Genomic DNA, 24,023 nt, shown 5'->3' with positions numbered 1-24,023 from the left:
TCAACCTAGCTATCAATTTCTCGGTGAGTCAATTTTTGCATCACGTCAACATCATGTATAGTGAATAATTGAATATAATAATGGGTTATTCATGACAAAATGGAATTAGGTTGGGCATTTATGAAAAAATCACGCGCAGATCGGTGTAATTAATGTTAATTTATCCTCAATATTTCCTTTTTTAGCTTCTTATACATAGCCCTTAGGGCTATGTTTATTATTTTCCTATAATAATTTGGAATAAGTAATTGGAACTGTTCAGTTTTACACTAATGTAAGCATAGATTAGTAGAAGCGGTAAATTGTAAATTTGCAACTACTTTGTAAAATGAAGAGACTTATGTATCAAAATTTATAAAGTGGTCCTACAAAACAAAGTTCTTAAACACAAAGAAAAGTGTATTCTATTCATTCATTCCAAAAAAAAAAAAAAAAAAAAAAAAAAAAAAAAAAAAAAATGAATAGCTTATTTATATAGCAGAGATTTCTGAACCACGATATACAATTCCCTGAGACCCTTACTGCTTTACCACTGATTTGTTGTTGCTACAAAATTCCTGTATATTTCATTCAGCATCTAACAATATCACAGATTATGTCTTTTCCTAGATTTAATCAAAATATAAAAGGCATATAATAATTTGTGAAACATATAATAATAATACTATGTAATACTTTCTGTAATTCACATCAAAATTTACAATTCTCATTACAGTTACAACTAAGCTCAACCCAACTCAACTCTGACTTCTCATCACAGTTGAGCAAAATTCTGTTCTTTTTTTTTATATGTATAGTCACAGATTGGAGATTTGCCGGGTATTTTTTTTTACCTCTTTTTCTTGTTATTTTTAATCTAACTTATATATTATTCTACATTATATATCTTTACCAAGATATTAATAATAATAATAATAAACAGAAAATTTATTCCTAATGATGGTATTTATATTAAGCTGCTACTATCCTAGTTGAGAAGATCTGGCCTCTACTAGAACAACCGTAAGGTGAGGTCGAAAGCTCGCCGGATCGCAGTGTCTCTGACCTGCATTTTTCTTTCCTCTCTTCAATCCTTATATGTCTTTGCCTGCATTCAGCACTACAAAATGCCTTTTCCCCCCTGTTTTTACATAACATAAACATACATATTAGTATTAGTATTATTATTGTTGTTACATTCTTACAATATGGTAAAATATATATTAGGATATTTAATTTAGTACACTAAAAATATATGTAATGAAATGAAATGTTACCTGTACATGTAAATGTCCTTGCCTTGAAGACCTTTCCTACAAGAGTGACATGAACTAAGAAAATCCGAATCCGAATCACGACAATCATCGGAGAATCTAGCCGGAGAAGATATGTTAAAAACTCCGATTTTCTTACTAATTTTCGGTCCCATGGACCGTTCATCACCACTATAGTAAACTCTAGTCGTGGACTTGTTAGGTCCGCGACATGTAACATATGTAAACTCCTCTTCTAATCCGTCCATCAATTCCTCTTCCTCGAGTTGAAACATACCATTTTGGTTGTTCGTCTCATTATTCTTGATCTTACTAGATTGAGTAACGTTGATCGGATTTGAACGACTCGAAAATTGGCTACAAATAGCGTATTTTGCTAGGATTTCACCACCACATACCACGTTACAACTATTAGACTTGTTGTCAAGGGCTACGACTATAGCCAATCCGATCCCACCGTGTTGATCGTAATAATTGTTACTCTTTAGACCCCTTGGAGATTGTAACGACCTACAATCTAATGGACCTCGTGGACTTGTCATCGTGTCGACGATCCCGGACCTTAGTACTCCGGCAAGCTTACTAATTGCTGGCCGGGATCGCTTGCCCAACATAATTGATTGATTGATTGAATGGTAAGAAAAAAAAATTTTGATTGATTATAGTATGGAATTGTGGGTGGGAATTATGAGTGGGATGATATAATTGTTCTAGTGAGATGTTGCAGTACACCCCTCTTAGATGGGTCTCTCGAATAAGCACTTGAAGAGGGTTGTCAATTTATGTATGATTGAGTGGTTGGACTTAGCCCACTCCCCTTTTTTATATAATTTTTTGTATATCTTTTTTAATTGTGGGTCCCATTACATTATTACTATATTCATGATATGTTTGCTAAACAAAAAGTACCGACTTCATCACCATTCTAATTATTTTATTCGGTGTTTTATATATGTAAATTAAGGTCTTGTTCTGTTTACTTGAAGGGAACTTGAATCTAAACATAACACTAATTTAGTCGTTAATTAGCTATAGGTAACTCTTACTGTGCTTGAATTAAACTTTTTGTAACTTAATTTATGTTAATATATTCATCATAATTTAATGAAAATTAAGGTGAGAAGAACATGACTGTAGTACAAAAATCACCTGTTTTATAAGCAGTTTTATGTAAAAGTTTTTTTTGACAAGAAGTTTTATGTATAAGTTGAGTAAATTTAAGCCAATAATATCAAGAAAAAGGAATGATTAGATATAAAGATGATTAATAAAATATATAAAATGAAAGTAATTATAATAGACAATGAAATGAGAATGTTGTTTTTCTTTACAATACCGAAAGAAACACTAAATTTGTTAGAACTTTATAAAAAATACTTGAATACTTAATTACTCATACACATTGTTAATTATATGTTGGGTATATTTATACTATCTTTAACTTATTATCAATTTAAACCATGGCAAGTCTCTATTAGATTTATTCTCTATTCCTATTTTAAGGACTTTCAATGACAAGATCCTTAATATAATAATGTTTCTAATTATTACACCTTTTTTTTTTGTGGGTTTATTACACTTATGAATGCAATTATTTGTGATTCTAAATTGAATGAATAGTAAGTCTTGTGTAATACGGACTTACATTAATTTTATTGTAAAATGGTCAGTTTAAGGGTAACTTTATGGTAACTTTAATCACTTTAAGGGTGACTTTTAGTTGTAAGTAGTTTGATTGTATTTTAGTGTGTAATTTCTAATGGATGCATGGTATGAAGGCTTATATAATTAATCTAATACATTATAAATGATTTTTAAGGATAAAATTTATGTTAGGATAATGACAACTTTTGTAGTATATAAGGGTAACTTTAAATACTTTTAGGATAACTTTAACCCGTCTTACAATAAATTAATGAAAGTCCGCTTTAATCAAGAATTTGTGTTGAATGAATCTAGATCATATAGATTTAGATGAATATTACAATTAACAAAATCCTACATGATAATGTATTTCTTGTATTAAGTGTAGATATCATATAAAAGTTCAATTAAAATAGAAGATAGAGGTTAGAATAGAAAACATCCGACAATATCATATCAGATCTTATATGGTCTTCCTTTCTTTTTGTTTGTCGCATGTAAAATCTTCAATTTAATCATAGGAGATTTCAACTATGAAAAATCTTAGATAAACACAAGGGAAAATAAAACAAATTAAATTAATGTAGGATCTTGTTTGATTCGTTTTGATTTATAGATTTAAAATAGTAGTATCAATATTTCACTTCTGTTGTTTCTTTACACTTGCTATACATTTCAATTCACGGCTTTCCATTTCATTAATTCAATCAAATTAGTCAAATTATTATGTGGAAAAATAGTATATAAGGGTAATTTCATCTCTCAGACTCGATTATTTACCTAAGACTACTTTGTCAAATTAGCTTTTCGCTACTTCATTCGTTCCTTTTTATTCTTTATGTTTTGACTTTTATGGTTAACTATTTTAAATCTTTGACCATAAAAATTCACTTATATAAACATCAAAATCATAGCATATTGAGTATATACATGGTCAAACTCGTACATTAAAGAAGTAAAAATAAAAAAGGAATTGAAGAAGCAACTTTTAGTCATTTACTAATCTCTTTTTATTCAAGCTCACATAAAACTCTCTCTATCTAAAAGGAACTGAACCCCTTTTAGCTTTCCTCACTTAACAGTTTTGAGCACGGTTTTTATTTCCAAAACCCAACTTAGGCCCTACTTGGCTCATGGTTTTGTCTAAGATAATTTTATTTTAACTTAATTATTTTATTATATCTAAAATTATACTTTGTTTTGTATGAATTTATTTCAGTTAAATTTTATAAATTTATTAATTTTTTTGACGGGTAAAATCTTATCTTATGTGAAATTATTTAATAATATCTAAAATTATCTAAATTTATTATTTTGAAATATGATTTAATAACTTAAACTAAGATGGAACAAACAAACCCTTTAAACATTGTCCAAGTTTTATCTAAATTTATTATTTTGAAATATAATTAAATAACTTAAATTAAGATGGAACAAACAAACCCTTTAAACATTGTCCAAGTTTCTCCCACTTTATTGCATGAGTCTTGTCAAAGACTTTCCTCAAGACCCCTTAAAGATTGGAGATGAACTCACCCTAAGTCAAAATATTGCATGAAAAAAAAAACATCATGAATGAAAATAATGAGGAAAAAAAGGTCTTGAGAATAGTTTGTTTTATTTGAAGTAAATATATTTAAGTTTTTTCAAAAAAAATAATTTTTTTTTTAATTTAAAGTATTACCTCCGTTTCTTATTAGTTGGAATTTTAAGTATTATATATGAGATATAAAATACTCTATCCGTTTTATAATAATGTTCCTGTTTGGAATCTTTGATTTTTAAACATAAGAGAGAATTTTCTTAATTTCTCTCAATCTATAAGAATAAATATAGTCATGTGGGATTTAGTTTGATGAGTACATTATTAATACTAACTCCATTTCTTATTATGTGTAACAAAGGGGCATTATTTGTGAGACATAAAATATTCCTTTGTTGCACATAATAAGAAACGGAGGTAGTATCTAACTTTTATAATTTTTGATAATGTGATACTAAAGATATTTGCGGTCAAAGATAGGTAAAAATTTACATCGATTTCCGTAAATAGGAACATCAGTATGAAATAAACGGAGTATTCTAAAGCTGCAACTAATATGAAACTGAGTTACGGAGTAGTAAAAAAAATTAATGAAAAATAGCTTAAAAAGTTAATCACGAATATCGAGATCAAATGATTCATAAAATGTCACCTGTGATAAGACAAAAATTAAAAAATTGTCCACCTTCAAAGAAAAGGGACCCACTTTAAAAAAAAGGAATCTTGGCCCACAATTGCCCCCGGAATCTGACACCAAAAGGGATACTCTTCAAGGGTATTTTTGGAAAGTGGGCCCTTTTTTTGTACGTGTCATTCTTTCGACGGATGGGCTCAATTACTTGATTATGACTGGAAACCACTGTGGGCCTCAGCCCACTTCATTACTGGGCCCACTATCTTTTGTACTATTTTATTTTTCTTTTTTTTCATTTTTATTGGTTTTAATTTTTTGAGATGAAAATGATTTTTGGTGGGGTTTTAGGTGCCGGTGTTGTACTGCTACCTTGAAGTTAGCCTGTTTTTTAGTGATCGAAATGACCAAATTACCCCTCTATTTCTCTCTCTAATAATTTAGGGTGTCAATGTGTCATATTATTAAAAAAAAAAAAAAAAAAAAAAAAAAGAGGCAGGAATCTATTATTATTATTACGTTTTTAAAAAAAAAAACTATTGTTACCTTTTTTTATTGGGGACGCAAGAATCTTATTTATTATTAATTTTTTTTAATAGATTTTCATTTTCATTATTATTGGGTAGCTTTCATTGCCAACTTGCTTCTCCTATTTTATTCGACCTAGACTAGATATGAACAAGTTCCTATCAATTTCAACAAAACGTAGACTTGCCTTGAGTCAACATTGGGCAACCAAATTACCTTTTTATTTTTGTTTTCATAAACAAAAAAAAAAAAACACCTTTTATTTTATTTTGAGAGCTTAGATAGGACAGTCTTTTTTCTTCACTTTGATAGTATTACAAAGTACATTACAAATGTGTGGTTTTATGATGACTTAACGAGATCTCCCATTCCTAAAAAAAAAAAAAAAAAAAAAAAAAACTAGTTCTCCCAAGTGCATAATGAAAATTATCTCAATTCATCTACTTGTATGTAAAATTATTGCTTATCTAATGCGAGTATAATTCTTTGAACAACCAATGAAATAGCTACATTTTTAGAGGAGATCTATACCTTTTTTTTTACGAATAAACCATTAATGTTGTATGAAAATTAATTATTATAAGTTCGTCTTACTTACAACTTCCTAATAATCAAAAGTGAGAAGAAAAACATCTAATAGATTAATATCATTAGCCATTCAACTATTATTTAAATACAATTTCTTTATCTAAGGTACCAAAATCAACAGTTTCATTAAAAAATAAAGAAACAAAGGTCTCATGTTTCATAAATTGCACCTTGTCTAGTTACGATATTCATAAATGACATGAGGCTGTAGAGTTGAGGAATGATTGGAGCTGAGCCTCCCTTCCACCATGGGTATATAGGGAATAGGGATTGACCCCTTGCACAACCCCTTCCAACACAATCAAGCCTATGTAGGAATGACAATGTGTTGGATCTACAAAATACTGTATACGGAGTATATGCTAAAGCGATAACTACTAGCTTAGGGAAATTTGGCAAAATTTTAGGAACTTTTTTCCTCCAAAACTAGATTTTTTAGGAAAAAAAATTAATATAATAAAAATCACAGATAAACCTTTTGAAATATTTTTCCAAATATGAATTAATTAAGTTTATATTTTTTTAATTTTAATTACTAGAATGTTTTTTTTTTTGAAGCAAAATTACTAGAATGTACCCATGCTAATGCATAGGATATATAAATGTATAGGGAAAAAATTAGTATAAGAGGAAGTTATAGTTTTTTTAAAAATGGAAATTATGGTTTTTTTTTTTTTATTATAAGTTAATTATTTGTAGTTGTGGGAGTTATTTGAAAAATATTTTCCAAAAAAAAAAGGAAAAGAAAAAAAAAACAGAGTGAATGACAATTGAGAGTTGGGGTTTTAGAGTGCTGTGGTTAAGTGTTGCAAAATGACTCTTAAATTATATATAAGATTACCCATTTTCCTGTTAAAAAATGTTTGGAACTTATTCGATTAAAATTAGTTGTGGATATTCAAGTTTCTTGCATTTCTAGCATAGAGGACGTTGAACTTAAAATAAATAAAATAAATAAATAAAAGGTTTGAGTGAAGGGAAAATTATGTCCAAATTGGCACAAATAAGGAATAAATAGCTAAATAATAAATGGCGTGAAGTACTGAATACAATGGGATATTATCAATTTATTGATATTATGATATCAATAATCCCTAGTTTAATAATTAAACTAATGTGTGGTCCGAGTGATGTCTCATGTTGTTAGTTTGTACACCATTTGTTTAGTTATAATCGCAACACTTTGACTTTATACTATTTATATATGCTTACTTTGACTATGCTTTTTTTATCGATATATAAAACACATATGTTGCCATTTAAAATAATTTTGGATTAGTCTTTAAGTATAATTTCATTATATTAACCTTTATACTTTTTAATAATATATAATTACAAATATTAACGGTCAAAGTTGTGCATTGACATGTGCGTCGGTCAAAGTGTTGCGATTATTATGAAACGTAGGGAGTACTTCTTTAATTTGATAATTATATTCGACTGTTTGTATAGCTAGTGTGCGGTCAAGGCGTTGCCTCAAGTGTTACTTTTTTCTTACCTCATATGTATTTATTTTCTAACCTTGTGAAAATTAAATAATATTATGTAACCTCTAATTTACTTAACAAATGAAAGGAATATATAATTTTATGTGAAATTTAAAACATAATAAAAGTTGGTTGAGATGGTAAATGTATGACCTTTATGTGTAGGAGGTTACGGATTTGAATAATCTAGCTTAAAGCATGATTTATTTTGTTAAATGAAATGGTATGTTTACGTGGTACATATACTTTGGATAGTGACGTGGTATTGTGACATATCGTATATATTTTGAAGAGTGTCATGTGATACCGCTTTTTTGAAAGGAACATTTTTTTAATATATAGTATAGATAAATAACTGGCGTGAAGTAGTGAATACAATGGTTCGATTGCTTCTTATTACGACAAATTAAATTAAGGTGCTGGGATGAGAAATTGAGAATAATATACACCTAATACCAATAGTTTAAAAATTATATGAAATGCCAACTCAATGAAATATGTCCACTGATGTTAAGTTTTTAGCTGGCTAACCCTATGATTGAGAGGTGCTGATTTAACAAGGTTTTTTTTTTGTTATTTCTAAAAAATAAACCTAAATATAGAAATGAAAAATTAGTAGTAAAAAAAAGTAGTATTAGAAGTAAAAACATACTTCCTCTATTTTCTTTTACTTTCAATACATGTAATTTCAAGATATGGATTTTTCAAAGTTGATTAGCAAAGGTAAACAAATGGCTATCAAAATTATTTCAACACAAGGAATGAGAAAGGTTATGTACTATGTAGTTGAAAAAATTATATTGATTAAGTTGTCATTTCTATAATCTAATCTCTTCAATAAAATACGTGTCATGATACTGTGTTGCAATTTATAAAATAATAATAATAATAATAATAATAATAATAATAATAATTTTGATATTGGTGCTCGTGCAGCTGCTCATATCTTCAACAGGATCGGGTTCGCTATAGTTAGAGGGGTGGGGGCCCAGATTGTATCTCGGCTCCCACTAATTTCTTGTAAATCAATTGACTTTGTAGGTTTTTGTTATAATAATAATAATAATAAAATAAAAAAAACAAAAAAAAACAGAAGTAGTATAATTAAAAACTTTTAATTCTAATAATTGCACCCTAAGAACTCTACTAAATTAGTTAGCGTCTCCCCTACCTTGTGTAAACATCGCTTTTACGAATGACATCTCCATTGTGTATGTACATGTAGCTTTTACACGCATTCGCACACTATCAAAGAAAATTTATTTGCTTCCGTATCATTCGTCTATGATCCTTTTTTTTAAAGGTGTTTCTCCAATCACAACACCAACCATTAACAAGAAAATACGTATATTATACTAAAAATATGTTCCAAGAACAAAGTTTTTTTTTAAAAAAACCATAGTTGGAAACTTATTAGCCAATCACATACTTCGTATATATTAAAAATCACCTCTTCAATGTTGTAAGTTTATTGTTCCAATTGCAAGTACATGGCTAGATTAATCTTGTGATTTTGAGGTCACGAATTTGAGCCCACCAACCACATTTATTTGGAAGTAGAGGAATTTCTTTACCTCTTTCTTTACTCTCAAGTATTGACCTACGTAATTGGGCTGATTTAACATGTGAGAGGTACCGATTCAGTAGGATCCTTTATCTTACCTTAAAAATATTGCAAATAGAAAGATTTTCTATTATTGTTTAATTGTTTCCCATGCATAGTAGAGGCAGTAAACTTATCAATTCATACAAGTATGACGTGAATGACTTCATTATTTGAATATATGGGTGAGGAATGAGGATACCTTCGGGACAGGTAAGACTAGGATACATGTCCATTCGAGTAAGAGTCATGCATGCATATTTTGAAAAGTGGTCTTATGAGTGAAGTCATATTTCAAATTATATTGATGATTGGATCGGATTATTTTGTTATAAATCAATACTATTTGCTATATTTGATTTCAATAAGTTAGATCAATTTAAGAATATATATATTAGATCAATTTTATGTCATCAAATAATCTAATTTATAAATTTCAATTACAAGCTAGAACAATTTTGATTTGAATCATCCGTAACGATTTTATGTATATAATAATTTAAATGGAGTCATTTATGTCACATTCATTTAACCACGTAAGTATAAGTTGTGTTCAGACTGTACACTGTAACTACTCTCAATTTTCACAATGAAATGGGATCATTCGAGGCATATACTCATCACCTTTCATATATTATTCTATTCTTTCGTCATTACCTTTAAGAGCTTCTAACATTTCTAAGAAAAGTCCTTTACTCATACATCTTAAACCACACTTTTAACACTTATATTCTCATTTCTTTTCAAGTACATCATGAAAAGATTTTTACACTTAATATATACTATGGACTCGTTAAAGAACCCTAATAATGGTGCAATTTTGTTTGTTAGTGTTGTCACTTGAAAATTTTTCAGTTACATGGAATAACTTGACTTGATCATTGGAGTGTATACAGCTAGGGGTGCAAATCAGTTGCTTCATACTACATAATAACAAGCTCGAGCAATTATTTTCACCCCCTAAAAATTGAGTCTAACTCGAATAGATTTGTGTTTGACCCGCTGATGTTCAATGATGGAAGACTTCATCTCTATTACTCCGTATATAAGTCAAGGGAGGGGGTTGTGGACTGTAGTATCCTTTAAAATGTTTAATTTGCCTTTGCTTTTAATTTCATATCACATCTAGTGTTTTATAAGGTAGTTTCTTACAAATTTTTTTATAAGGTAGCTTTTCACAAAAAATCTTAAATTTAAGAAGTATACAAGCTTAACCAGCATGCTAACACTTCAAATTACAAAAACGGATGGATTAATACTATTCTTATGGTCGTCAACATACTAGCAATCCAAACACCTCCCGTAAATTCAAGTGTTGACGATTATTTTGAAAATAAGGGAGTATATTATATACTTTCCCTATTTCTTTTTACTTGCAATATTTTTCATATCAATATATCTCATGCTTGTCATTGCACATTTAAATCACAATTTTTTTAAAAAAATTATCAATAAGTAAATATTAAAAGAATCTTATATTAATTATGAAAGTATAAATTGATATGAATCTAATAAGATCCATATATTTTTCCTTCTATATAATTAACTAAAGCCTGTCAAAGTTGAATATGTAAATATTATAAAGGTCAAAGTGTTACAAGTAAAAAGAAAAGAAAGAAGTATATTTTATGTTAATATAAATACAATTTCTGGAAAAGAAATCTAACTAAAAAAGAAAAGGATGAGTTTACTCTGTCCATAGGATAATATTAGATAGCCCTCCCATATAACGCTGTTGGGAACAATTATGCTAACTTACTCCCAGGATTCTCCTATTACTTCGAATGAAAATACAGCATAATTTTACATTCTCCATGGACATGAAATTTTGTGGAAACGTAGAATGAGAAAGAAAAAGATAAAACTAAAAACTTAACACTTCCAAAAGATGTATTTATAGAGATTAATATGACAGTTATTTATCCAAAAAAAAAAACTGTCATATAATCTTATCCGAAATTATCAATTTAATTAATTAAAAATAAAAAATTAAATTAACATAACCGGCAATGTTAAACCTGCTTAATATCAGATTATTATTTAATATTTTTATTTTAATTATTTAAAATAAATTGTGAATTTTCTCTCATTCGTTATATATTTACATGAAATTCCTAATATCAAAAGATAATATTTTATATTTAAACTTTAAAATCTCATTCCCTAATTTTACTTATGGCATTTGAATTATTTAATTCTAAAAGAAATTACAAATCTCTTATTTAATTGGAATTTAATGCCTATTTATAATAATAACAAATCATAAGATGAAATCAACTCATCGAATAAATGATAAATGATGATTTTTTTTTTTTTTTGCTAAAAAAAGAGAAAGGATATACTTTTAATTTGAATAATTTTTTTTCTTATTTTTTGTATCTAATCCAAAACTGTTTTTTTTTAGAGAAAACTAATATTTTTTTAATTGGACGTGATTTCATTTTTTTTATTAGTATATTTTTATAAAATATTTTATTATAATCACTTGTCATATTTTCATTATTTTTTTTATCTAATCCAATTTTTTTTTAAATATCAATTAAACGTGATTTTCATTTTTTTTAAAGTTTAATAGTATTTTTGTTATATGTACGAAATAAAATAAATTGTTTCTTTTCACTTAGATAAAATTTTCAATTTGAAAAGATAGTTTTCCCTCCGTTTCATAATGTTAGTCCCGTATACTATTTTGGGCGTTTCAAAAAGATCTACCCATATTGAATATGTTCCCTTTTTAACTTAATTTTTTTGGAATTAATTGGTTGTGGATAGATGACATGGCTCTAAGTAAGGAAATCTCTATCTTGAATTATGCATTATGACTTATGTTTTTCCAATTAAAAAAAATCAAAAAACTTAAATAAGGTAAATTAATTATGGATTATTTTGTACTTTAATGTTAGATTCCAAACATTCTTCTTTTTCTTATTTTATGCGATTGATTCTATATGAGACTAACATTATGAAACGGAGAGAGTATTTTATTTTTATAATAAATTTAAATTTTTAATTTTAATATTACATGGAGCTTTAAAATAACAATCCTACGTGGCATAATCCTATACGTAACGCTCTAAAAATACTAATCCTACATGCATAGTTGTTAAAATCCCGATCCGGATCTTACGATTCTACGATACAAAATTGCGTGATCGATCCAAATCTTTGGTAGGATCTTAAAGTTTGTAGGATCTTACGATCCTACTCCGATATTAATTATGAGTGGTAGGATCTCAACACGATCCTACGATTTTATTACGATCCTATGATCCGATCCAACATTTTACTATAATATGAGACTTTGATTTATTTTGACATATTTTTTTTATTATTCATTAGGTTATATGGACCTAAATTTAATGTATTCAATAATTATCGCTAATAAATTAGCGAATCCGAGACATTTATATGATTTTATCAATTGACAACTTGCAATTGTCATAATTAAGGTCTCATTCTTGACAAATTTGCACATAATTTATTAATTTAAACTTGTGTTATTAATCTTCTAACTACCATACAGACAAAGCTAAATGAAGATCGACCTTACTTAAGCAAACCAATGTCTTTTAGCATTGAAACCCCTTAGAAGAAATGTTTTAAAGTCAATTTATAGCATAATATATAATATTATTCGTTATTAAGTAGGATCTTACGATCCTACGATCCGATTCTATCGATTCGATCCCACCCACCCCCCCCCATCGATCCAGGGTAGGATCCCGATCCTAATAACCTTGCTTGAATGTTAAATACGGTCAAATAATTCGTTCCGATAATGTAGGATATTTAAATATACGATATTATATGGCTTATATTTATATATAGTGTACTTTTTGTAGTTTTGTTTGTAAATATATATTTATATTATTATTAACTTGAAATTATATTTATTGAACATAAATTATTTTCACTGAACTGAAAGTATTTTCACCAAACTAAAATTATTTTTTAATGATTAAAACTTATTTTTACTGATTCTCTAATATTTTCTTAAATAAGTTAAATAACAATACATTTTGTATGTGGCTAGCTACACCATCTGGGCGGACAAAGTTATACCTATAAAACTGACCGAGTAACCCTGTAAAACTAACTGAGTAACCTCTAACACTGACCAAGTAACCCCTATAGCACTAACGAAATAACACTTGTAATAGTTGGTGACACAGTTTGGCTAGCTACATATAAAATTTGTGATTAAATATAGGCAAAATTGGCCTCAACACTCATAAGTATAGCAAAGTTGCACTCAGCACTCTAAACTTTACGTAGTAGCCAAAACACCACCTAGTATGATGGTTGGAGCAACGCGCACCATTAATGAAATATTCCGGTAACACAGTTCACCGAAAAAAAGCATAATCAATTTTTTATTATTTTTTGGCTCCTATTACTTTTTTTTTTTTTTTTTTTGTATACTCCTAAACTTAAAAGCCACGTGCCCTTCCTTCTTTTCTCCTTCTTCTCTCATTCTTCTTTCTTCTTTTTTTGAACTTCATTAATGACCCACCAACCCAAAATTGAAAACCTCCATTGTTGAATAGCGCATACAAGAATCGAAGGACGACAAACAAAGGCGGAAGCATCTTTGCAAAACTGTGAGTGACCCTATTTTCAAATTGAATTTTTTGTACTGCGATGTGTGTGTATTATTTAATAATTGACCAAATTTGCGAGTTGCGTGTCAAAAAAGATGATTTTGTGGGGTGTGCCTGATTTAATTTGTTGAATTATGGTTGTAATTTTGTGAAATTGGGATGCATGTTGATTGTATTTAAATATATGTTGCTGCCTCGTGAATCCTTTTGTGTTTGCGCAAATTAGGTCATGGACAATGCTAAATTTACTATTAAGTTGAATCATGGAGGGTTCTTAACTCCAGATTGGCAGTGTATTGGAGGAGAAGTGCATTATTGGGATAATGTTGACCCTGATTATGTGAGTTACTTTGAATTCTTAGCTATGTTGAAGGAGGAAGGTGTGAAGTACACTAATACCTGCTTTATGTATTATAACTTGCCTGGTTTAGATTTGAAAAGGGGTTTGGTTAAAGTATGGAAAGATAGTGAAGTCTTAGATTTTGTGAAAGTTGGTTTTGAGAATGGGATGGTTGAATAGTATGTGATTCATGGGGTGGATGACCCAGAAGTAATCACTTTAGTTGAAGGGCCTAGTGCAGCAGAATCCAATGTGGCAAACACACATTCAGAACTTGAAAAACCCACCTCAAAATTACCTATTCAGAAAAAAAAAACACACAATCAATCCCTGAAAAACCCACCTCAAAATTACCTGTTCAGAAAAGAAACACTCAAAGAAAAAAACTTTCACCAAGAAGACCAGGTAGGAGTTCCCCTAGAAAGCCACAAACTGTAAAACCTCCTGAACCTTGTTTACAACCCGTTAAACCACCATATAAGAGAAAGAAAAAGAGTGTGAATAGCAAAGAAAATACTGACAGAAGTAACTTGTTTCAGAAAAGGCTTGACAGAATCAGGTCTAGACTTGAATTTCTAAGTATAGATGATGAGGTTTAGATTGATAATGATGGATTGGATAAAATTGGGGAGAATAGAGATGGCTTGGGAGGTTTTGGTGCTGGTGAGAATGCAGATAGGGGTAGTCCACATGAGCGTAGTGATCAGCCTATGTCTTGTGACCATATACATGTAGATAACTGGTATTACACTGAACATGTGGGTTATGAGTCTGATGTTGATCAAGATTTTGAAATGACTGAATGTCACGAGGATGATTTAGAGTGGAAGAAATGTGATTGGATTGTTGGTGAGGATGAAATAGAGTTAAGTCCAGCTGAATCTTTGGAGGACAATGATGACAGTGCTGATGGTGATTACCAAATGGAACAGAGCAGTTCAAGTGATGAGGAACATGTCCAATCATTGATTAATTTGAAAAATGCAAGTGACATTAATGCAGATGATGACTTCTAAGGTGGATGATGGTGAAAAGGAGGAACTTAGGAACACTGCAGTAAAAGTGGTAGATAAGAGCACTGATTTTAAGAAACTTGTGTAGCAGGCAAGGTTGTTAGGATCGGGATCCTACCTTGGATCGATGAGAGGGGGGGTGGGATCGAATCGATAGAGCGGATCGTAGGATCGTAAGATCCTACTTAATAACGAATAATATTATATATTATGCTATAAATTGACTTAAAAACATTTCTTCTAAGGGGTTTCAGTGCTAAAAGATATTGGTTTGCTTAAGAAACGTCGATCTTCATTTAGCTTTGTCTGTATGGTAGTTAGAAGATTAATAACACAAGTTTAAATTAATAAATTATGTACAAATTTGTCAAGAATGAGACCTTAACTATGACAATTGCATATTAATTGTCAAGTTTAAATTAATAAATTATGTGCAAGTTGTCAATTGATAAAATCATATTAATGTCTCGGATTCGCTAATTTATTAGTGATAATTATTGAATACATTAAATTTAGGTGCATATAACCTAAGAGTAATAAAAAATATGTCAAAATAAATCAAAGTCTCATATTATAGGAAAATGTTGGATCGGATTGTAGGATCGTAATAAAATCGTAGGATCGTGTTGAGATCTTACCACTCATAACTAATATCGGAGTAGGATCGTAAGATCCTACAAACTTTAAGATCCTACCAAAGATTCAGATCGATCACGCAATTTTGGATCGTAGAATCGTAGGATCTTAAGATTTGGATCGGGATTTTAACAACTACGGTGGCAGGTTGGAATTAAATTCCAATCTCCTGAAGTTTTCAAATAGATGGTGAACAGATATACATTCCTTGCTGGTTACAGTATTAGATGGTACAAGGTTGAGAGAAATAAGAAAATGGAAGCCGAGTGCAAGAGTGGCTGTGAGTGGAAGTTGTATGCTTCTTGGGATGGTCAACACAAGTCATTCATTGTCAAATCATGCAATCCTAACCACACATGCAACAGGGCTGATTATGAGAATTTACAAGCTAAGGCTGGGTGGTTTGCACAAGAATATTTGCAAAAATTCAGAGACAATCCTAATTGGTCAAGGAAATAATTAGAAAAGGATGTGATAGAGAAGTTTGGTGTGAGACTTTCAAAGTGTAATTGCTATAGAGTGAAATCTATTGCTCACAGGATACTTCATGGCAACTTGTATGACCATTATTCTCGACTGGCAACATATTTGGTTGAGTTTAAAAGGAGTGATACTGATATGAGATATGAGTTGCAGACATTTGAGAGAGAAAAAGATGGTGAGCATGTATTTAAAAGATTGTATATTAGTTTTCCAGCACTTAGGAAAGGGTATATGTCCAGCTGCAGGAAGGTTCTTTGCCTAGATGGTTGTTTTCTGAAAACTTTTTTAGGGGGGAATTGCTAACAGCAATAGGTCGGGACGAGAACAACCAGATGTTTCCAGTTGCATGGGGTGTGGTCGAGGCAGAAAATAATGATTCATGGTCTTGGTTCTTAGAAACCTTAAAACATGACATGCCTGAATTTGGTGGAGAGGACTGCACTATTATTTTAGATCAATATAAGGTAATTGCAAGAAGTGAACAATGTTATTCTTGTACATTGTAAGTTTTCAATACTAATCTGATTTTTTTGTACATGACCACCTTGCTGTCAATTGTAGCAGCAGTGAAACTGTGGTTTCCAGTTGTGGAACACAGACTATGTGCAAGGCACATATATCCACCATGGCACAAGAAACATGGTGGGGATGAATTGAAATCATTGTTTTGGAAGGCAGTGTATGCTTACACTAAGGCAGACTATGACAAGGCTCTAGATGAAATGAATACCATCTCTGCTGCTGCTATTGAAGACTTCAAAAAAACAAAATCATAAGCTTTCTGCAGATTTGGATTTAGAACAACAACTAAATGCAATTTAGTTGAAAATAACCTAGTAGAGACTTTCAATGGGTGGATATTAGAGGCCAGATCTAAGCCTATAATACATATGTTGGAGGACATAAGAAGGGCTTTAATAGAGAGGTTGTTTTTGAAGAAAACTTTGATGGAGAGATCTAAGGACATAATTTGTCCAGGAATAAGGAAAAGACTTGAAAAAAACAAGGAGTATGATACGTCATGCACTGTTTTGGCATCTGGACCCACAGAGTTTCAGGTACTACATGACATGGAAGTGTTAGTTGTCAATTTGGATAACAAGACCTGCAGTTGCAGAAGATGGGACTTACATGGTTTCCCATGTTGTCATGCAATTTCAGCATGTACCTGGTTGAGAGTTCCCTATGAGAATTATGTGGATGAGAGGCTGACCAAGGCAAAATATTTAAAAGCATACAATGGTTCTATTAAACCACTAAGGGGAGAGACTCATTGAGAACATGTGGCTTTCCCATTGCACCCACCTGAGATTAAAATAGGTGCAGGAAGACCAAGAAAGGCAAGAAAAAAATCCCCACATGAAAGACAAGACAAACCAGGGAAGCTGAGCAAGCATGGTTTGCAAATGACTTGTGGTATATGCAGATCAAAATAGCATAACAAGAGAATATGCCCACTCAAGCCACCAGAACCAGCTATCCTAGTGCAAAAGGTATACCTATACCTATTTATTTCAAATTCTAACAATCTTATATACATCTAACTACCTTTTGTTGTTGTTACAGAAAACTAAAAGAGGAAGAACAAATACCTCTGCCTCTGCATCTGCATCTGCATGTACAACTATTGTAGCTCCTACCAAAAGAGCAAGACAAACTGGTTCCAGCAATACATCTACAAACCCTAACACTGGTCAGCTGGACCTACTACCAGATCTAGGTCAACAAGGAATCCTGCCACTCAGAAGTCAACATTAGAACACCAAAGAGGGAAGGGAAGACCAAGTAAAGGAACCAACTCTATCCTAACAGACTGTGGAGAAGTGGAAACTCAAGCTTCTACAACAGCTAGGCAACCATGAAAGCTTAGCAGTAGCATATGTAGTTCATTTAGGGTAGAAATATTATTGGGGTGGACAATTTTTGTGGTATTAAACTAGTCAAATTTCAGATCTAAAGGTGTTGCTTTTTGTCCTTGTAAAAGCATCTTTGAACTAGCTTTTGGTTGTTCACCATGTGATTTAAAGCATTGAATATCAAAAGTACAAATGTTGTTGCTTTTGTCATTTGTGGTCCTTATTATATTCAATTCAACTACCAAACAATTCAATAACAACAGCAAATACAATGCACCAAATATTGTATTCCTCTCATTTCATGATAATAATGGAGTACATCTTAAAGTACACATACTAAAATACTACATACTATTATACTACATACTATTATACTACATACTTTTATACCATCTCACCTAGTTCTAACCACCATAATCAATTCAACTACCAAAGCACTTAGCCAACCTACAACCTTGCAATAAACAACATAAAGCATATCAAGCAAATTAAGAAAGCCCCAAAATATGCCCTTTCTCTTCCAGACAGAACCTTCAGTTGTTGCTTCAATCTCTTGTTCTCAGCTTTCATTGCTCTTAATTTTGCCCCATCTTCAAATGATTGGGTTTTGACATCCTGAGGAATCTCTCAGGTTCCTTAATTCAGCTTCCATCCTCTCATTATTTGCAGCTAAACCATTAATTACTTCAATGGCGCATGGTCCATATTCTTCCTTGTCAATCCATTCGAAAAATTTGCAATCATCAACCTGCATTTTCACATGTATTTAGAAACAACATTCTAACATAATTAATATTAGGTTTCAAATTTTAATTACCTTCCACTTTGCACAGCCATAGAAATGCTTTCCTTGATTTTCATTGTACTTCCACGCAATACGAATGACATCAGGTAGTCGATGTCCACAATACACCCTCACATTCGTACCAGAATAAGATTTCCTCCTAAATGAGGTCGTTGATGTTGAGCTCATACTTCAATTGGGAAGAATTCCAATTTTAAAAAAAAATTAGGGTTTTCAATTTGGGGAAGAACTTGGAAACTCTGGTTCTAATGAGAGAAGAAGGAGATACGAATGAGAGAAGAAGAAGAAAAGAAGAAGGAGAAGGGAGGGCACGTGACTTTTAAGTTTAGGAGTATACAAAAAAAAAATTGTAATAGGGGCCAAAAAATAATAAAAAATTGATTATGCTTTTTTCCGGTGAACTGTGTTGCCGGGATATTTCATTAAAGGTGCGCGTTGCTATCCAACCATCATACTAGGTGGTGTTTTGGCTACTACGTAATGTTCGGAGTGTTGAGTGCAACTTTGCTATACTACGAGGCCAATTTTGCATTAAGTATATTATAAATGGATCTTATTGTAAAGAACTTTTTAAAACGAATTTGATGATGGAAATAGAACAGAGTCATAGGATAGTTATTAAAAGTTATGATTAATTTTGTATATATGAAATATTAGAATTCTATTGATAGTTAAACTCTATACAACAGTTTTATCTTAAAAAATCTATCCAAAAATCGCTTACTTAGTATCATATGTGTCACAATAATACCTATTTTTTGCCTACATGGCACGACACTTGGTGAAAAACTAGAATGCCAAGTGTCGCTATCTTGTGACCTAGCTGCGAGACCGACTTTATATATTAGTGATATATGATATGATATTAGATTTTTATAAATATACTACTAATCATCCACTAACAAAGCCATAACCAAAGCCCAATCAAATAGGCCCAAAACAAATCAATTATACATAGCACACTCAAGTTAATTAAAACATCCAACATATCTTAATCTTTCCATGTGGGAGAATGTTTCCACTTTAAAACTCACATATTGAAGACTATACATAACATTTTATATATGATATCTATTATTATTATTATTATTATTATTATTATTATTATTATTATTATTATTATTATATATTAAAAAGAGTTCCTAAAATAGAATATGATGTGCCACTTGTCACCTTTTTTGAGCACTATAAACATAACATGTCAACAATATATGACACGTGTCACACCTTTAAACACTAAGATGACATGTCACCTCCACAACATGTATTGGATTTTACAACTAAAAATGCTTATAGCAAGATGAACTCGAGACCAACAAGTATTAAGTTACAAGTCTTACCATCTTAGCTATTCATTTATTGTGTTTTTCTATCAAACAAAATAATAATTAACTTGAATAAGATAATTAGTGTTTACAAATATTTTTTCAGGTAATGAAATTTCAAGATGATTATCAAAACAAAAAGAAAAAACAGTCGAACATGATTAGCAAACTAAACAAGTACAAACTAACATCCCGAGTCATCGTCCGGATCACAGACTAGTTAGTATATTACAAAGAGAACCTAGTTGTCATGGATGTTTTATCATACGTTTTGTTCCTACTCGTCAAGTCATTCAATATTTATAATGGTTAGAGCCCGAGGTTTTGGGAGCCTAGTCAGCTAAGTATTTAATGTTACTTTCAAGCAGTTCAATGCTTATGGACTATCTTAATTTTTAGTGTTAATGGTATTTTGTTTTCGCAATAATTTCCAAGGAAGTGGAATTGAAAAGGAAAGGCTGTTTGAATCATCAATTTATGCATAATTTAAGTGAATGGCTAGGAAAAAAGATAATGCTAGTTGTACTATATAAGGAGTACGTTTGTATAAATATATAAAATACGTAGATTTTTCATATCCCGTATTAGTTTTAGTTTGATGTGTAAATTATTCGGTAGTTAGCTTGAATGAAAGCCACAAAATGTATGACTAGACTAGAATTGGGTCTAATATGGGTTCAGAAACAAGAAACAATCGATCAATTCTTCTCAAGGTTATGACTCTTATGAGCTTCGTGGTTGTTCTACTCGATTAGGAACTGAAAAGTGAAAACCACCACCAAAAAAAAAAAAAAAAAAAAAAAAAATATCTATACCTATCGCGAGTTCACGACTAAACTAATCTGATTGCTTAAGAGCAAAGGCAATAATAATGAATAAATCATAGCACTATAATAAGGAATTTTTTTTGATATATACCAAATACGGTAGCACTAACAACTAACCTAAAGTGTTGGAATTTAAAAAATTAAGACAAAATTTGGAAATTATATAAACCATAATAATCAATAGATATACAAAATTTAAATAAGACAAAGGATCATTGGTATCATCCTTTTTCCTCTCAGTTTCAAGCCCATAGAAATTCAACCCGAATTCTTTTCTTTAAAAGTTTAGGGTATGTATTTATCATCAACTAGTTTTTGCCCCGTGCAATGCACGAATTTATAATAATAAAACTTGTACATAATAAAAGTCAATTAAAATGAAATTAGTTAAAAAGAAACGAACTTATATAACATTTTTTTTCTTGAAATTCAAATTTATTTAATGTCTACCCCTTAAAACTCTCTTGTTAAATACATATAATTTAAAATATTTGGGAAATTTTCTTTGGTGCTCACAAGTTTTTTAATTTTCTATTTGGTAAACATCAAAAATTTCAATTATTTTCGGAAATCAACTATTACTGTTATTAATTTAATGGTGGCATTAAGTAATTAGTTTAAACATTTATTAAACATGGTCAGTTTTTTTTTTGTACTTTTTAATAATTAAATTATTTTAAAAATAATTTTTTACAAAAACCCACCACCCCCTCCCCATCCAACCCAACCACCTCTCTGCCCCACGGCGTCGGCCGCACCCAATCCCCGCATCCCCAAGCACCGGCGGTGTCGCACTGACTTCGCCCTCCCTGGCCTTAGACCACTAACCTTCTCCCACCAGAACATTACTGTTATCATTCTCCTTTCTCCTATCATTCAAACTATTATCACCGCTCGATACAAAGCCACCATTATCACTCTTCTCTCTCCTCAAATCATCCGACTAACTCAATCCACTCGGCAACTCGCTCTCCAAATTCACCCCGCAAAACCGAAGGTTTGCCTGCTTCCGAGAATTCTTCTTCGAGAAATATTTGGAAGCTTCTCCACCCATTTTAAATAACCCACATAAACTCCGGTGAAATCCCAGCATAAAGGTTACACTCCGGCGATGTCTCTCTCCTCGAACGAGTCTGGCAGGGGAGGGAGGAGGGGGATCGGAGGGGGTTCAACCATGTCCGGTAGGGGAGGGAATCAGGGAAGAGGGGACGACGGTTGGTTCCGGTAGGGGAGGGAAATTGATTCCGGCGTGGCGCTGGTCTGATAGGGGGAAGGGGACTCCGGCAGGGGGGAAAGGGGAAAGGTTTTTTTTTTTTTTTTTTTTTTTTTTTGTAAATTCCTTTATTTAAAAAAATATATATATATTTTAAACAACCAATCAAAATTATTTTAAAATAATTTAATTATTAAAAAAAATACAAAAAACTAACCATGGTTAATGGATGATTAAATTGATTAACTAATGTCACCATAGAATTGATAACGGTAATAGTTGATTACCAAGGATAATTGAAATTTTTCATGTTTACCAAAGAGAACTTAAAAAACTTGTAAGCACCAAAGAGAATTTCCAAAATATTTTTATAAATCATTGTAAGTTTTTATTCATTAACTTTTTTATCATATTTGGCAGGAAAATTTTTATTGTGAATGCGACACGTGTACTTTAGGGATATTAAGGAAAATTTAACATAAACAAACCAACCATTTTCTCCCAAAATAAACCCAAATGACCCGTGACCTGTACAACTGGTCATTTTTTTTTTAATTTTCGTTTAATTATCTTTTTCAAATTAACAAAATAATTATAAAAAAAAAATACCACTCTCCCCTCACCCCACTGCCAGCCACCCCCTCTTCCACCTCTCCTCCCTTTCCGACTATCACTCCCCCTCCCCCTTCACCTCCCATTTTCGACCATCCCCTCCCTTTCCACTGTATTTTTCGACCACACCCTGCTCCCCATGAAACCCCCAAACCGACAATCCCTAAACTGAAAAAAGTGAGAAATTGATACAGAAAGAAAGAAAAATTGGAAGATTGAGAAATTAAGGGTTTATTAATTTTGTTTTGTATGAAAAGGAAAGAATTAAATTGTGTTAAATTAGTCAAAAAATTGAGATTGAACAGTGAGAATTTGGAAGAAGATGGAGTTGAATGAAGGTTGAGGTCGGAGGATCCGAATGCCCGCAGCTTGCGCTGCTCGGATCAAAAGTGCTAAATAAATAAATTAATCCATAATCCATGATCAACAGTGCTAAATACAGAAAACAAATCTATATACAAAAATCGACATGCAAACAAAATTGAAAAGCAAAAGTAAGGAGGAGAGAGAAAGAGAAGACGACTAATGATGGTGTCAGAGGAGCCATTGATGGACCACTGAGTGATATCACCCTTCTGAATCTTGAGACGACTAGAAGAAGAAAAAGTGAACTCCTTTGAATCCTCTGAATTAGCGGCCGTCGACATTGCAGAAGGTTGATTGAAATTGGTTGAGGTTGCCGGCGCTGGGGTATTAGTTGGGCGCCGGCCGGCGGTAGGGGAGGGGTATTTTTAATTATTTTTTTTTTGTAAAAATTATCAAAATTAAAAAAAACCTTAACCAATGATTTAATGACATGTGGATTTTTACTTAGTATAACAGGTAAGGTGACTTGTTGGTTTATTTTGGGAGAAAAAAATAAAACTTGTATTTAATTTGGGAAGATTTAACGGTTGGTCCATTACGGAAGAACCGTTCAAAGGTGGGTTTGTTTATGTTAAATTTCCTAATATTAACTTTGTCAAAAAAAATGTTAATATTAACTAGGAAAAATTACTTTAAATATTCCAACCTTTACCCAATTCTCCCAAAATA

General features: G+C 31.1%; 2 protein-coding genes across 2 annotated transcripts; one reads left to right on the top strand and one right to left on the bottom strand.

Moving 5' to 3' along the window:
* Window positions 1-653: 653 nt before the first annotated feature.
* Window positions 654-2,053, bottom strand: LOC110721813. Its single transcript, XM_021901012.1, has 2 exons — window positions 1,257-2,053; window positions 654-1,120 (listed from the first exon to the last, which is right to left on the bottom strand). Exons 1-2 carry the CDS (start codon window positions 1,865-1,867, stop codon window positions 952-954), a joined length of 780 nt encoding a protein of 259 aa, XP_021756704.1. The 5' UTR covers window positions 1,868-2,053; the 3' UTR covers window positions 654-951.
* A 14,000-nt stretch (window positions 2,054-16,053) lies between these two features.
* On the top strand, window positions 16,054-17,126 carry LOC110721760. Its single transcript, XM_021900951.1, has 4 exons — window positions 16,054-16,313; window positions 16,407-16,547; window positions 16,640-16,827; window positions 16,912-17,126. Exons 1-4 carry the CDS (start codon window positions 16,054-16,056, stop codon window positions 17,124-17,126), a joined length of 804 nt encoding a protein of 267 aa, XP_021756643.1.
* Window positions 17,127-24,023: the final 6,897 nt, after the last annotated feature.

Source organism: Chenopodium quinoa, unplaced genomic scaffold, assembly GCF_001683475.1.
Source record: "Chenopodium quinoa cultivar QQ74 unplaced genomic scaffold, ASM168347v1, whole genome shotgun sequence".
Classification (NCBI taxonomy): domain Eukaryota; kingdom Viridiplantae; phylum Streptophyta; class Magnoliopsida; order Caryophyllales; family Amaranthaceae; genus Chenopodium; species Chenopodium quinoa.
Note: the sequence above shows the minus strand (reverse complement) of the source record. Positions and strands in the feature narration are given on the sequence as shown.

Bases quoted from the DNA above. Each gene is read 5' to 3' on its own strand.
- LOC110721813 (XM_021901012.1), bottom strand. From the start codon at position 1,867: ATGTTGGGCAAGCGATCCCGGCCAGCAATTAGTAAGCTTGCCGGAGTA. The intron at 1,121-1,256 runs GTAACATTTCAT...ATGTAAAAACAG, and splicing joins AAGGACATTTACATGTACAG to GGGGGAAAAGGCATTTTGTA.
- LOC110721760 (XM_021900951.1), top strand. From the start codon at position 16,054: ATGGTGAACAGATATACATTCCTTGCTGGTTACAGTATTAGATGGTAC. The intron at 16,314-16,406 runs GTCAAGGAAATA...TATTGCTCACAG, and splicing joins TTCAGAGACAATCCTAATTG to GATACTTCATGGCAACTTGT. The intron at 16,548-16,639 runs GTATATTAGTTT...AAACTTTTTTAG, and splicing joins GAGCATGTATTTAAAAGATT to GGGGGAATTGCTAACAGCAA.